General features: G+C 40.1%; 1 protein-coding gene across 1 annotated transcript; it reads left to right on the top strand.

The window, feature by feature from the left end:
* Nucleotides 1-696: 696 nt before the first annotated feature.
* Nucleotides 697-3,027, top strand: LOC104787622 (uncharacterized). Its single transcript, XM_087450980.1, has 7 exons — nucleotides 697-932; nucleotides 1,419-1,480; nucleotides 1,624-1,742; nucleotides 1,857-1,993; nucleotides 2,085-2,232; nucleotides 2,326-2,485; nucleotides 2,626-3,027. Exons 2-7 carry the CDS (start codon nucleotides 1,468-1,470, stop codon nucleotides 2,715-2,717), a joined length of 669 nt encoding a protein of 222 aa, XP_087307106.1. The 5' UTR covers nucleotides 697-932; nucleotides 1,419-1,467; the 3' UTR covers nucleotides 2,718-3,027.
* Nucleotides 3,028-16,924: the final 13,897 nt, after the last annotated feature.

Here is a 16,924-nt window from a genome sequence, read left to right as displayed (position 1 = left end):
AATCATTTTGAAAGTCTTATAGATTGTTAAAATACAACAATTGAAGTCACTAGATCATGTATATAAGTGAACTTATCTATTGTATTTGTAATTTTTGGTAAATATTTTTTTTCTAAATATTAAAATTTTCAGTTCCAAAACTAAAAACTTTAGAACAGACAAACACTAATCTTATGGTTTATCATTTTTATTCAATTCATATATTTCAAGAATTTTAACAATTAAAAAAAATACTTTTATAAATTAATATTTTTTGAACAAAAAAAAGATAAATTAATTTTAGTATAAATTTTTAAAAATACCATGATCCCAACATTATTAATTTATAGAGGTTATACTAAAATGTATATTTTTTTGGCCCTATATGTTTTCCAAAATATTTTTCGAAATAAATGAATTTTTTTATTTAAAAATTTATAGTTGTCCAAGATTTTTTAAAATATGAGGATATAATGGGATTTAAATGATATTAAAGCATATATGACCAAATATAAATATAGAATTCATAGATGGACAATAATTCAATTATTTATTTTTTATTTTCAATTTTCCTTTTTTTCCTTCAAATTGGAAGAATTTACGAAAAAGGTATATTTGATAAAAAAGAAAAAAAGAAAAAAGAAAAAGGCATAAAATCTGATGTTATCAAAAAAAAAAAAAAAAGGCATAAAATCTGATGTTATAAAAAAAAAAGGCATAAATCTGATGTTATCAAAAAAAAAAAAAAAGCATAAATCTAACGAGAAAAGGAGAAAAAAAAAACCTAAATCCACACAAGAAAAAGTTGAAAAACAACAACGCACATATAAAAATCCCTTTGTACACCTCTGAAGCTAAACCACCACATCGGAGACTTCACAATCCCAACGAAACGCTTCAACCTTTTTTTTTTTTGCGATTTCACATCCTCTGCTACAAAAACCCTTTTCTCGGTATGTTTTCTTATTGAAGGTTTCTCCTTTCTAAGTTAAATTCACTTCTAGATCTTGATTCTACTGATTCTATTGGTGGGTTTCTATCGAATTGCTCCAATTTATGATCTTGATTCTACATGCTTACGATTTAAGAGTAGATTTAAGATTTCCCTAAATTCATGGTAAAAGTTTCGGAATTTATCAAAAAAAAAAAAAAAAAAGTCTTTTTATCGATTACAGATTATCAAAAGTTGAATCCTTTAAAGGGTTTATGTCATGAAACTTGTGGTCAAGTTTAGATATAGCTGTTCTTATTAGCATATGAAATTGATTTGCAAAGTAATGGTATGAGTATGCTCTGCCTATGATGATAAGTTGGGTGTTAGCAGCAAAGCTTATAGAGAATTGTTGTAGGATTTGTTTGTTCCAACATATTTGGATTGATCAGTACTGTAGGCTTGATTGAATCGGCATGTTTCTGAATGTTTATGTTTTGTCTGGCAGGTTTTCTCAGATAGAAGCTTGTGGTTGTGGTCGATAAGTGGCAGCAAATATGGATGACTGGGGTGAGAACTATGCTCTAGAGTGTCCTCTCTTATATTCTCTTTGTGTGTCTGAATATAATTTACTCCAAGATGATGAGTTTTACATTACTTGCGGGTAGTCTATTGGAGTTCTGTTTCTTATGGTTTCTCTTTTATGATTTCAGAGGACGAGCAAATTGCACCACTTCCAGCAAAAGTTGAACTTAAAAGTAACTGGGACGATGAAGATGTGGATGAAGATGAGATTAAGGATTCATGGGAGGATGATGATGAACCTGCTTTGGTATTATTACTTCGTTTTTACTCTAAAAAAATGTTTTTCTATTGGACATAATTTGGTTTGAGGATCAGAAAGTTTTTCATTTTACGTTTCCATCTCTTGTTGTTTTGTGTGTAGCCGCCTGTTGTAAAGCCTGCTCCTGAGAAGGCTCCTAAGAAAACTGTTGAAAAGAAGGGTAAAGCAGTCGAAGTTCCAAAAGAAACACCAAAGGAAGAATCTCTAGATCCTATAGCTGAGAAACTTCGCCAGCAGAGGTAAGAGAGTTTATAACTACTTCACTTTCCCACAGACACAAATGTTGTGAAGGTCTGTGTGGTCTGATGTGTCATGTTCTTCCTATCGCAGGCTTGTTGAGGAAGCTGACTATCGGTCAACTGCTGAACTCTTTGGAGTGAAGGATGAAGGAAAAAGCCTTGATATGTTTATCCCAAAGTCTGAAAGCGATTTTGTGGAATATGCTGAAATGATTTCTCATAAAATCAAACCATATGAGGTATGCTGTATTCTGTCTTACACCTTTATTCTTGTTGGCCTATAACAGAGTTTCATGGCATGTTAAAAATCATATTTTTGGTTTCTGTTGCAGAAAAGTTATCACTATATTGCACTACTCAAAGCAATCATGAGACTTTCACTGACCAACATGAAAGCAGCAGATGTTAAAGATGTTGCATCGTCCATTACAGCGATAACAAATGAAAAACTAAAGGCCGAGAAAGAAGCTGCTGCAGGCAAAAAGAAGACTGGTATGTGCACTAACAGACACTTTCTATATTCTGTCTCGAGTTTTGTCTATAGCTTAGTTCATGCCGCTGCCTATATCCGTTTATCTTTATTCTGAATCCATTTTTGTGACCAACAAAATGGTTTTGCATTGCTTCATCAGGTGGGAAGAAGAAACAACTGATTGTAGATAAGCCCAATGACGATCTTGTGGCTGGTCCTTATGATGCCATGGACGACTTTGACTTCATGTAGATTAAAGAGAATTTTTGAGCTAATGCAATTTGGATTGGCAAGTGTCTATTTTATCATTTATTACTCAGAAGAGCAAGAAGAAGAAGCAAAGTTTCTTAATTTTGGATTTCATTTATCAGCAAAGAAGAAGCCAAATTTTCTTACTGTGGATATATATAGTTGGAACAAGCAAAACTTTTGTTTGGTTTTGGTTTGGAGTCCATGTTTATGGTTCTTTTTTGTTGGTTGAAAAGCTATGCTTAAAATATAATTGACATTGAATTGATTTAAAATATAATTGACATTGAATTGATTTGAAATGTCATTAAAATCTCCAAGTCTACATTTTTGTTGATTTAAAACTCTAAATCTGCTTTTGGAGGACAAAAACACCAATTATTTGTTGACTTCCAAATAAATCGCAAACTCTCGTTGATTTAGTCTTTTGAGGCACGGCATTAAACAGAGAAATTAAACGGGGTTAATTATCTGTTAACAAGATCCGTTAATAACAAAGCGATACTGTTTATAACACCCTAAAACCCCCAAATTGAGAAATCGATTCTCAATTTTCCCAATTCACAAACCTTAATCAATCAAACCCTAATCGAACATGATATCTTCGATGACGAGAAGATTCTAGATCTCTTTTTGTTATACACCGGAAGAACGAATTCTCTTCAGTTCTCGATGTAAAGATTGTTACACCGGCTCCACAAACACACTTCAATGGCACTCCACGGTCGAACGAAGCTACCACCGATGTCTTTGAGCTAGAACTCATCTCGTCAACTCGAAGAAGAAGAGAGAAACCGAAGAAGAAAAGATCAATTAAAGAAGAAAAGATAAATTGAGATCGATTAGGGTTTGTGAATTGGGGAAATTGAGAATCGGTTTCTTAATTTGGAGGTTTTAGGGTGTTATAAACAGCAACGTTTTGCTATTAACGGATCTCGTTAACAGATAATTAACCCCGTTTAATTTCTCCATTTGACCATTTAATATTGTGTTTCAAAAGGCTAGGTCAATGAGAGTTTGCAATTTATTTGGAAGTCAATAAATAATTAGTGTTTTTTCCCTCCAAAAACAGAGTTTGGGATTTAAATCAACGAAAAATGTAGACTTCGGGATTTTAATGATATTTTTCCCGATTATTAACCACATTTTCTCTTTTAACCAGTGACATTACACAAATTGCTTTCCATTCTTTTATATGTACGTATTTCCAAAGCTACCCATCATGAAGTACCACCACACACAATCTGCCGATCAAAGACATATAAGCTACAGATCACTAAAAACGATGTGTGTAATTTGCCTCTTCTTTATGTTAAACATACATAACACAAATCTTGATTTCTCACCATATAATTCCACTTATGTATCTGGAACAGATTCATTAGTTTGCTACTACTACCTTCATTGGAAGCATCAACCTACATCACTAAAAACAGATTTGTATGATCATTTATTTCAGTATATAAGTTTGGGCTTTCTCTGATAAGCAAATTAATCTTCTTCTAAATTTGACTTACAAAAACCATTTATATTTGTTTAAATTTAGATGTTTTATTATTAATTTTAATCATGAAAAAGCTGGTTATATAATTTAATAAAATTTGGCATATCTTAATAAGATCACCATTAGAAGAACGACATACAATGCATATGATATGTGATTATTTTTCTTCATCACCATCATCTTCATCACTTTTTTGCTCGCGTATGCAAATTTCTATCTTCGATATAGGACACTCACTCATGAAATAGTTAAGAACCAAATATGAAGTCATTCTCTGGAGTTAGGGAGCTCACTTTCTGAATCCTATTCATCTCCGATAATTCAAACATCTTACTGTTACATGCGGTCGAGCATGATATATCATAGGAAACCTCTCAAACTCCTAGAGCAAAGGGTGCAATACAATTTGTAGTCAAATACAATCATGTGCCTCCTCAAAATATTGGACTGCAACCAGTGGAGATATAGCTTGCTCTTTTTTTGTTATGTTAAAATGTGGAATAAATGCTTTTGCGGTTGGGCATTGAAATGTCATTATAAGGCAATGATCCTTGTAATAGCATTGTAATGACCAGATAGATCCTTTTATATGCGCGAGTAATTGGAGTTTGGTGTAGGACAATAGCATAAAGAGAAATTACAATCCTTCTGATGGACTAATTCTTTGCCATAAGAGACTTCTCTGTGCAGCCATGTTTAGCATTTGGGCAAGGGATAATGACCACTTCCACAACTCTCTCCATTATTCTAGATCTAGAGAATAATAAATAGAGTTGTGGAAGAATTCATTGTCCCGTGCCCAAACACTAAACATGGCTGCATATAAAAGTTCTCTTATGGAGAAGAATTAATCCATCATAAGGAATGTTATTTCCTCCCTGTGCTATTTTCCTACACCAAACTGAAACTGCTCGGGCATGTACAAGGATTTTTCTGGTCAATTACAATGGTAAACACAAGAATCATTTCTCTATAACCAAATTTCATATGGCCAAACCGCTGAAGGGTATTTATTCCACAGTGTAATATAATACTACAGATTTTAACCAATAAGAATCTGACATGTCATAATACATTTAAGAATCTATTTATTCAACTCCTTATTAAATAAGGAAACAAAATCTGTATATATTATTATAACATTAAAAACTCAAACCGATATATAATTTCATTCTAATTGTAAAATCTAAACCCTAACAATCTCATTTGTAAATTCAGACCGACATATAATGTAACATCCGTGAACCAAAATTCCGGTTTGGGCGTTGCATCGGTCGATGCAGAAGGTGCATCGGTCGATGCAGGTTCGGTTTTCTGCGTTTTGACTTAAGTTAGACGCTGCGTTTTGGGTTAGGAAACCCTTAACTCGAGTTTTTGTCTCATTAGTCGGGTTTAGCCAATTTTGAGAGAAAGAAAAGAGAGAAAAGCTGTTCTTGAGCGTTCTTGAGAATTTTCGGAGATTGGAGGCGTTCCTGTGGAGATCTGTAGCTGGGATCGTTGTAAGAGCTTCCTAGGAGTGTTGTTTTGCTTGTTTGAGGTTCAGTTTCATCTTGACAAAGGTAAGTACATGACCATGGCTTATCTAAGCTAGAGAACTCTCTAATTTGCTTGTTGTGTGTTGTTAGACATGTTAGATTGTTGTATTGGACGCTAGGAAGCTTTCTCGTGGCTTGGGATCGATTTTTGTGGTTGTAGGAACCAAGATCCAGCGAGAAGCTTCGGGGAAAACACGATGATCGGCATTGCATCGGTCGATGCATATCTTGCGTCGGTCGATGCAAGTGCGAGGACGGTGCGTAAAACTCTAGGATTTTCGTGTGATGTCGAGCATGCGTTGGTTGATGCAGTGAGAGTGTCGGTCGATGCAAGTGCATCGAGCATTGGTTGATGCAACCCTGCGTCGGTTGATGCATCCCCATTCGGTGTTGGTCGATGCATGTTGGTGTCGGTCGATGCAGAGTCCTGGTTTGTTATATGTTGTTTGCCGGTTGTTGTTTGATGGTTAGAGATGACTCTATTGCTTGTGTGTATAGGCCAGTAGATGGGAGGACTGCCTTACTAAGTGTTTATAAAATACTCATGCATTGCAATTTGTGTTTGTGGTGCAGGTAAATGCAAAGTGTGATCGTGGAATCAAGGCAATGAAGAGGAGGATGTTCTAGGAACTCGATTGGATGTTGTCTGACATTGTTAGGTTGATAAAGTTGAGTCATTAGAAACATTGCTAGGTTGCTGGTTCCATGTTTTCTGATGATTGGTTATTTGGATATTGGTTATGTCATGAATATTGGATATTTATATTTATTGGATATTGTTATTGCTATTCTGTTGTTGGTTGTGATTGTGGTTAGGTGGCTAGTGGGTATGTAACCACTAGTTGTAGTTTATTTATTATATTATATTTATATATTTATTATTTTACAAAAAAAGGTCGGTCCTTTCATTTTGGTATCAGAGCGTATACGGTCCTAGGACATGCTCTTGAATGGAAATAGACTTCTCTATGTCGTGGAGACGCAGTAAGTGTTAAGGAAAAGCACAAGCGTGTTGTTTAGGTGATTGATCCATGAGTGATCAAGTAGGATAGTGTTTTATGGAGTATTGATAACACTCTAATTTATATGTTTTTAGCATCCTTTTTTGTCCAATTTTGCATTGTTCATATCTCTAACTTAGCATTTTTAGGTCATTAACTGTAGGAATTCACTTTTAGACCATTTAGGGTGTTGTATTTCTGCATTTGCATATTTTGGATGAAAACAGGTGCTAAAGAGCCAAAAATGGGGAAAAACAAGGACAACCCGAGCATGTACCCGAAGGAGCCATCGAGCTTCAAGAACAAGTCCGAACCCCAACACAATCGAGGAGGATCCAAGAGCATGAAGAGCAACCCGAAGATCCACCCGATGAGTAACCCGACTTCACCCTCGTATACCCCATCGAGTAGACCATCAGGCAGGTCTGGGAAGCTAGGTCAAAAGGGTTTCCATATATAAACCCCTCTTCCCCTAGCTCGCAAACGAGCATGCCGCAGACCCTCAAACCAGAGAGCGAGAGCTTCTGTGAGAGAACTGAGCGACTCAAACATTTTCCTTTTTTTTTGCATTTTTATTTTGTAGTTTTCTTAGATTTCTATCTTTTACTCTTTCTACTCTACTCTATTTTTTAATACAATGCAATTTTCATTTATTTTCGTTCTTTATTTCTTGTTATCATGTCCGAGTAGTGTAGTAAAGTTTCTAGGGATAGGATAGATGATTTTGTGTTCTTGATCGGTTAGGATGCCTTAGTTTGATTGTAAATGATTGATAGATTTCCTTCTAGGTTGGTGTTCTTAATGCTGTCAACAGACCGAGAGGTTGAGATTAGATCTAGGGTGTTTACCAATGCTACATGCCGAAAGGAGTAGATAAAATGCTTGATTTAGCCAATGCTAGAGGTTTACTTGACCCTGAGTAAGAAATTAGATGAGTTCGAGTCTACTAACAATAATGAATCGATCTTAATGTCTGCTTGTTCATATTGCTAGTGCGAGAGTGTGGTGATGTGTTCAAGGTTGATTTTTGCTAGTGCGAGAGTGTGGTGACAAGGTTTTAGAGATTCATTGTCTAGGAAATAATTGCTTGAGGCATGTAAGGCATCAGTATTGGTCAAGAATACTTAGGATTCGATTACCCCATCCTTAGGAACTTTCGTATTTTAATTGTTTGCATTTTCTTTACTTACTCGATCACTTACCCGATCAGGTACACGATAACCTGTATCGAGTGATACCTCGAGCTGTTCATATCTCACTTGCTTACTCGATCACCCCACTCGATCCTGCACTCGATTGCTTAGGTCGTGTAGTTTCTTTGTTTATATTGTTTTCTTTCATTTATTTTAGGACTGTTAGAATCAAAACCCTATATGCTTGGCTTGACTTGTATTGTACTGATCATATCCTTCCTGCTAGCAATAGACAACCATTTGGATTGATAACCCTTTGTACTACAACTGCATAGGGAATTGATACCCTTGATGAAAACATGTCTATCAAGTATTCCCAGGATGGAGTTCCAAGGAGATAAGTTGGAGACTTGCTTTGTCGGGGGCGATTTAATGCGAATGAGAATATTTTTGGGAAGTGATGTTATGAAGCTTCTAGATGGATATCTAGTATTTTCAAGTAGGGGTGGCCATAGGGCAGATCACCTGAACCTTGTAGAGTTTGCTTACAACAACAATTACCAGGCGAGTATTAAGATGGCTCCTTATGAGGCTTTGTATGGGAGGCCATGTCGTACACCCTTATGCTGGACTCAGGTGGGGGAGAGGAGCATGTTTGGGGCGGATTTTGTTCAGGAGACCTCAGAGAAGATTTGGGTTCTCAAGCTGCACATGAAGGAGGCTCAGGATAGGCAGAGGAGTTATGCTGATAGGAGGAGGAGAGATCTTGAGTTTCAGGTAGGAGACAGAGTGTACCTCAAGATGGCCATGTTGCAGGGTCCGAACAGGTCATTGACTGAGACTAAGTTAAGTCTGAGGTATATGGGTCCGATCAGAGTGATTGAGCGAGTTGGACCAGTGGCATATAGACTGGAGTTACCTGAGGTTATGCGTGCGTTCCATAAGGTCTTCCATGTGTCTATGTTGCGGAAGTGTCTCCGTGAGGATGATCAGTTGTTGGCTAAGATTCCTGAAGATCTTCAGCCTAACATGACTTTGGAGGCGAGACCAGTGAGGGTTCTCGAGAGGAGGATTAAGGAACTTCAGAAGAAGAAGGTTCCTTTGATGAGAGTCCTTTGGGACTGTGATGGTGTTGAGGAGCAGACTTGGGAACCAGAGCCAAGGATGAAGGCAAGGTTTAAGAAGTGGTATGAGAAGCAAGCCGCGACTTGAACTTATCTAGCCTGGTCCCATCTGTAATTCGTGGCTGGAGCGGGAGAAAAATGGAACAAAAGAGGATGCTTACCTCGGAGAAAAATAGAGCATTAGTTGGTTGCAAAAACAACCGAAGAAGACGTGAAAGAGTTCACTCCAAGATTTGGTGATCAAGAGGACACCAAAAGGAAAAACAGAATGTTCACTTAGAAGAAAATGAGTGGAAGGAGGTTGCTGTACAACCGGAAGAAGACGTGACAGAAGATCACGGAGCACACGTGATGAAGTTCACTTGTAGAAAATTTAAAGGAGATGTGGAGAAGGCTGGCAGGTTCAATGAACAAGAAGTTGAGCATTTCCATAAGCTTGTCGCTCAAATAATATGATAAGCGAATGAGGCTTGAAGATGAAGAAGATGATACGCACATGTTGAACTTTGGAAAGAGGAAACCCAATGAAAAGAGTTTAAAATTCCAGACACAAGGTTTTAGACCATAACTCAATTAAGGGGGACTGTTAGTTTGTAATTGAGTTTGGTCTTATTATGTTCTAAAATTAGATAAATTAAAGTGTTTGTAAGCGAAGAGGTGTGTTGTAAGATGTGTTGTTTCAAGTTGTCGGTTGTGACAAGTTACTAATGGTTACGACCGTACGACTTGTATATAACTGTGGTTGTGTTGTAAAACAAAATTGTAACAAGTTTCATGTAAATAATATTTCAGTTTTTCGTTCTTGTCTTCTCCACTTCTCCAAAGAAAAGAGACAAAGTCTCTTGCTCTGTTTTCTTTTCTTCTTCCTCTAAATATTTTAACACTTTCTACCAGAAAATATATTTTTTAGGAATCTACAGATCATCCCATCTCTTTCGGTAAGTATTTCTTTAATTGATTTTATATTATTTTGGTATAATCCGTCAATATAGTTAATTGGTATCTTGGTGTTTGAAAAACTAGATTCTTTTTAGGATTTTTGAAACTTTGTGTGTTGGTCCCTCTCATAGAAAAGTATGACTTAAACTTTACCAAAAATAGATTAGCAACACTTTGAAAACCTAAATTCTGTCTTTCTTTAAATTAGATGTTTGTGGGTGTATAATGGATGTGGAAGATAAAAGGAGGCCTGCGAGTATCATTGATAGTGAAATGACCGACCATTTTAAAAAAAAAATACTAAATAATAAATATATTAATATAATAATTAAACTACAACTAGTGGTCCCATACCCACTAGCCACCTAACCACCAATCACAATCAACAGTGGAAAGACAACACCAATATCTAATCAATATCCAAATAATATAAATAACCAATATTCAAGACATAGCCAATATCCAAATAACCAATCATCAGAAAACATGGAACCAGCAACCTAGCAATGTTTCTAATGACTCAACTCTAGCAACCTAGCAATGCCAGACAACATCAAACCGAGTCCCTAGAACATCCTCCTCTTCATTGCCTTGATTCCACGATCACACTTTGCCTTTACCTGCACCACAAACACAAATTGAGATGCATGAGTATTTGATAAACACTCAGTGAGGCAATCCTCCCATCTACTGGGCTATACACACAAGCAATAGTGATTCCAATGTTCCAAACAAACAACAAACAAAACAAACAAACCAGGAAATCAAACATCGTCTCGCTGGAAGGGAGGTGTTGACCGACACCAGCCAAGTGTCAATCGACACTGGCTCTTGGTGTCAACCGACACTACCCCACAGTGTCGATCGATGCTCAATTTGCTGGTGTCGACCGACACCAAGTGGTGTCGATCGACACTCCTTCTGCAATCGCGATCCGCTCGAAGCCGAGAGTCGAATCTCGCTCCCAACCTCCTCCAAATCGCCCAATACTCATAAACCAAGCCAAATACGTCCATAGGAACCTGTAGCAACCAATCCCAGCAAAAAAAACACACAAAACAACAACAAACAAGAAAGAACAAGGAAATCAAAGGCTTAGATTAGCCATGGTCATGCACTCACCTCTTTGCCAGAAGATTCAGACCAAAAGCAACAAATCCAACCCTCCTAGCAAGCCTCTAGATCCTTCCTAGCTCCAAATCTCACAAGAACAGCTAAGAAAACTCACAAATCTCTCTCCAAAACCGCTTTCTCCTTCTTCTCTCTATTTCTCTGTCAAAAACAGCCAAAAGGGAAGAGAAAGGTTGAGTTCCCCTTTTAAAACTCGATTTTAAGGTTTTCCTAAACCAACCACGCAAACCGGACGATTAAAATCTAACCGACCGAACCGACTACAACTAGTGGCGATCGACACCTCCTGTGGTGTCGATCGACACCCTCACCAAATTACCAAAAAAATGGTTTGCGGGTGTTACAATTCTCTCCCACCAATCTAGATTCATCCTCGAATCTCGAACAACCATCAGCCAAGGACTCTCGTGCAACCGTCTCCACGGCCCACACTCCTCCGACCGATCTACAGAAGGTCACCTCTAGGCGATAGACTCACGCTCTAGGCGTCATTTGCTCTCGACTTTTAGACTTTACTTTACTCACAGGCCTAAACTTGAGTTTTTATTGGCTCCTCATCAGACCTAAGTCTGCATGCCATAATATTGGCTCCTCATCGGGCCTAAACCCACATGCCATAATATATAAGGAAAATCCAAACTCGCCTCTCGGGTTGCCACCCTATAGCGTGCCCCCGGATCGTCATCCGAAGTCGATATACCAACCATATTCCCAAGCCACAAAGTCTCTGAATATGGCAGTACTAGGAGAATATGGGACCAGGCTAGACAAGTTCAAGTCACGGCTTGCTTCTCATACCACTTCTTAAACCTTGCCTTCATCTTTGCCTCAGGCTCCCAAGTTTGCTCCTCAACACCATCACAGTCCCACATGACTCTCATCAAAGGAATCTTCTTCTTCCGAAGTTCCTTGATCCTCCTCTCGAGAACCCTCACTAGTCTTGCCTCCAATGTTATGTTAGGCTGAAGATTCTCAGAAATCTTAGCCAACACCTCCTCCCCCTCACGGAGACACTTCCGCAATATAGACACATGGAAAACCTTGTGGAATGCACGCATAACCTCGGGTAACTCCAGTCTATATGCCACTGGTCCACCCCACTCAATCACTCTGAACGGACCCATATACCTCGGACTCAACTTAGTCTCTGACAATGACCTGTTCGGACCCTGCAACATGGCCATCTTGAGATACACTCTGTCTCCTACATGAAACTCAAGATCTCTTCTCCTTCTATCAGCATAACTCCTCTGCCTATCCTGAGCCTCCTTCATGTTCAGCTTGAGAACCCGAATCTTCTCTGAGGTCTCCTGAACAAAACTAACACCAAACATGCTCCTCTCCCCCACCTGAGTCCAGCATAACGGTGTACGAGATGGTCTCCCATACAAAGCCTCACAAGGAGCCATCTTAATACTCGCCTGATAACTGTTGTTGTAAGCAAACTCTACCAGGTTCAGGTGATCTGCCCAATGGCCACCCCAATCCAACACACACATCCTCAGCCAATTCTCTAGCATCTGGATCGTCCTCTCAGACTGTCCATCTGTCTGGGGATGATAAGCTGTACTCATATGCACCTTAGTGCCCATCTCTGCCTGAAATGTCTTCCCGAACACCAAAGTGAATTTAGAATCCCTGTCAGAAACAATGCTCGCTGGCACCCCATGCAATCTGACTATCTCCCTCACATACTTCTTAGCCAAGACCGCTGCTCCATCAGTCTTCTTAATGGCCAGAAAATGTGCTGACTTGGTCAACCGGTCCACAATGACCCAAATAGCATCAAAGGTCCGTGACACTGGCAATCCTACCACAAAATCCATAGTGATCATATCCCACTTCCACTCAGAAATGGGTAAACTCTTCAGTAAACCGTCAGGAACCTGATGCTCAGCCTTCACTAGCTGACACACATCGCACCTCAAAACCCAACTAGCCACATCCTTTTTCATCCCGACCCAGTGATAGTACCTCTTGAGGTCACGGTACATCTTAGTCGCTCCTGAATGAATAGAAAACTTGCTCGCATGAGCCTCTCTCAGAATCTCCTGCCTCAACTCCTCATCTTTGGGCACACAAACCCGACCGTGCACCAAGATAGTTCAATTATCTGAGACCTGATACTCTGAATCCACATCCTTAGAGGCATTCACCAGCCCCAAATCCTTCTCCTGTGCCAACCGCACCCTACTCAAAAGATCTGCCCTATCAACTGCTTCCAAACCCAACGGTTCCTGTGAAACAGCACACAAGCTCAAAGCACTGATCTCTCCTACCAGAGACTCCATCTCCTGCTCCAGAGCCAAAGCTACCCTCTTCCGACTCAGACAATCTGCAACCGTGTTAGCCTTACCAGGGTGCTAGGCTATCTCCAAATCATAATCTGCCACAAGCTCCATCCACCGCCTCTGTCTTAAATTTAGCTCAGGCTGAGTGAATATATACTTCAGGCTCTTATGATCTGTAAACACATTTACCTTTGCACCGTAAAAATATGATCTCCAAATCTTCAGGGCAAAACTACAGCAGCCATCTCCAAATCATGAGTAGGATAGTTGCCCTCATGCTTCCGCAACTGCCGCGAAATATAGGCAATCACCTTCCCATGCTACATCAGCACACACCCCAAACCAATTCTAGATGCATCAGTATAAACCCCATAGGGTTCTCCCTACTCAGGCAAAGCCAACACTGGCGTAGTAGTCAACATCTCCATAAGGCTTTCAAAGCCCTCCTCACACTCCTGTGACCACACAAAAGTAACATCCTTCCCTGTCAACTTAGTCATAGGGTGTGCTCTACTTGCAAAACCCTGCACAAACCTTCTGTAGTAACCTGCCAGACCAAGGAAACTCCTGATCTCTGTGGCATTCTATGGTCTAGGCCAATCCCTGATAGCCTGAATCTTCTCCGGTTCAACAGAAACCCCCTCTGCAGAAACAATATGACCCAGAAAACTCATCTCACGCTGGCAAAAACTACACTTGCTCAACTTGGCAAACAACTTCTGCTCCCGCAGCTTCTCCAGAACTGCCCTCAAATGAACTGTATGCTCCTCAGTACTCTTAGAATATACCAGGATAGCGTCGATGAAAATGATGACAGACACGTCTAGATACTTCTGAAACCACTGTTCATCAACCTCATAAACGCTGCTGGTGCGTTAGTCAACCCGAACGACATCGCCACAAACTCATAAACCCAAACCTCATCCTTCTTCTTGACGAACACCGACGCTTCCCACAGTGAAGTGATAAGACAAAAGAGTCCCCTGCTCAACAAATCCTCTAGCTGCGTCTTCAGCTCTACTAAACAAAAATCAAGTAAGCCGACATCAACTCACCACCACTCGGATAACAACATCTCTTGTCCATCGAAGAACCTCTAGTAACTTGTTTCTTAGGGAAACTTCCACAAGATAGCTTATTACAAAGTTAGCTTTTCGCTTAGCAATTCTCCATAGCAAATCATCAATACGAACGTAATAAAACAAACAAGTATCATACGTTCACACATTCTGATTCACCGCGTCAAATGCTTTGCAAGCCGCCAACTCAAACCTCTTGCCTTGTCTCCCTCAGCAAGCTTACCAAAACCGTGAATCTTGCAACCCTCTCCATCTCCAATGAACGTAATACAACATCGTCGCAACGATTAGATTATCCTGCCATGAAGGCTTCTCGTGAACTTATGTATCTGGCAAACATGCCTTTCCCGGCTGAGACCTACTGTAACTCCCCTACCCGGGACTCCAGCACTACCGGCCTCACAATCCTGGCGAAGCAGCCACACATTCATAACCCCCCTGGCTCATAAAACCCTGACCCATTGGTTAACACATCTAAAACCCGAGATTAAACCACCGTCAATCTCTCGAGGTCTACATTCAATCGGGTTGTTTATACTCACGTCCTAGGTATTGCTTGCTCCCAAATCCACCACCCTTAGGTCGCAACCTTCGAGCCATACCGATCTCACTCTCAGACCAGCGCCTTCGAGTTATACCGTCTCACTCTTGGAACACAATCCTCAAGATCTCGGTATCAGGGCAACTACTCATCCCCTCAGGGGAACACAATCCCCTCTGCCACTCTCGAAGCCCCCAGCCCCTTGAGCAATCGGTATTCAGGAGAATCACCATCCCCTTAGGAGCAACAATCCTTAACCACTATAAACATCTCCCGACCAAAAGTACCTCTTGTGGTCCAAATATAACATTGCAATGTTACACCTACCCACTCAACTTCTAATATCCAACTGGATTACCCACCAAACAGAGAAAATATTTGCTCCAACTACAAATGTCCACCTATCCGCCTCTCTAGGCTCGATACCTCTCGAGAAGAATCTTGCACCGGCGTCTACAACTGCTCCATCCTCCTAACATAAGATGGAAACTCCTCAACATTCGCAGCCCTCAGCTGCACCCCGCCACATGCGGTACAACTGGAGCCTGCACTGGTACCCCTCTCGGTAACCGCTCCAACAGCACGCCAATAGATCCGCCAAGCGATCATCTCGACCCTGGGCTCCACCTGCTGCAACCCCACACCTGGGTTCCCAGCACCCCCGACATTCACACCGGCTAACCCTCTTTGGTCCCTCCTGATACGCTTGCGACCCTCTGACGTACCTCCTCGTGGAACTCTGGACCACACACTCGCTGGTCTCGGGACCCGCCCGAACATGACCACGACCACGTCCCCGTCCACGACCAACAACTCAAACACCTTTAACCACTGCACTTCCAAGAACAGAGGCTAACAAGCAATCTTAACATAACACAAAAACACAAAAACACAAACTCACTGTGGAATCACACTATCGGCTCGAAGAGGATGTTCTAAGACTTTATGCCACACACAATTGACTAACTCACATAATCAATCAAGACATGCAATCCCAAACATCACAACAGAAACTTAGTGAACCCAAACCTAGAACCGTAAGGGCTCTGATACCAAAATGAAAGGACCGACCTTTTTTTTAAAATATAATAATAAATAATAAATATATTAATATAATAATAAAACTACAACTAGTGGTCCCATACCCACTAGCCACCTAACCACAATCACAATCAACAGCAGAAAGACAACACCAATATCCAATCAATATCCAAATAATATAAATAACCAATATTCAAGACATAGCCAATATCCAAATAACCAATCCTCAGAAAACATGGAACCATCAACCTAGCAATATTTCTAATGACTCAACTCTAGCAACCTAGCAATGCCAGACAACATCAAACCGAGTCCCTAGAACATCCTCCTCTTCCTTGCCTTGATTCCACGATTACACTTTGCCTTTACCTGCACCACAAACACAAATTGAGATGCATGAGTATTTGATAAACACTCAGTGAGGCAATCCTTCCATCTACTGGGCTATACACATAAGCAACAGTGATTCCAATGTTCCAAATAAACAACAAACAAAACAAACAAAACAAACATACCAGGAAATCAAACATCGTCTCGCTGGAAGGGAGGTGTTGACCGACACAGCCAAGTGTCGATCGACACTGGCTCTTGGTGTCGACCGACACTACCCCACAGTGTCGATCGATGCTCAATTTGCTGGTGTCGACCGACACCAAGTGGTGTCGATCGACACTCCTTCTGCAATCGCGATCCGCTCGAAGCCGAGAGTCGAATCTCGCTCCCAACCTCCTCCAAATCGCCCAATACTCATAACCCAAGCCAAATACGTCCATAGGAACCTGTAGCAACCAATCCCAGCAAGAAAAACACACAAAACAACAACAAACAAGAAAGAACAAGGAAATCAAAGGCTTAGATTAGCTATGGTCATGCACTCACCTCTTTGGAGGA

This window comes from Camelina sativa, chromosome 5 (assembly GCF_030686135.1).
Source record: "Camelina sativa cultivar CO46 ecotype springtype chromosome 5, ASM3068613v1".
NCBI classification, from domain to species: Eukaryota; Viridiplantae; Streptophyta; class Magnoliopsida; order Brassicales; family Brassicaceae; genus Camelina; species Camelina sativa.
The sequence above is the reverse complement of the archived record's forward strand: the minus strand, read 5'-3'. Positions and strand labels throughout refer to the sequence as shown.

Coding starts and splice junctions, on each gene's coding strand:
- LOC104787622 (XM_087450980.1), top strand. Junction 1,743..1,856: donor ATGATGATGAACCTGCTTTG/GTATTATTACTT, acceptor TTTTGTGTGTAG/CCGCCTGTTGTAAAGCCTGC. Junction 1,994..2,084: donor GAGAAACTTCGCCAGCAGAG/GTAAGAGAGTTT, acceptor TTCCTATCGCAG/GCTTGTTGAGGAAGCTGACT.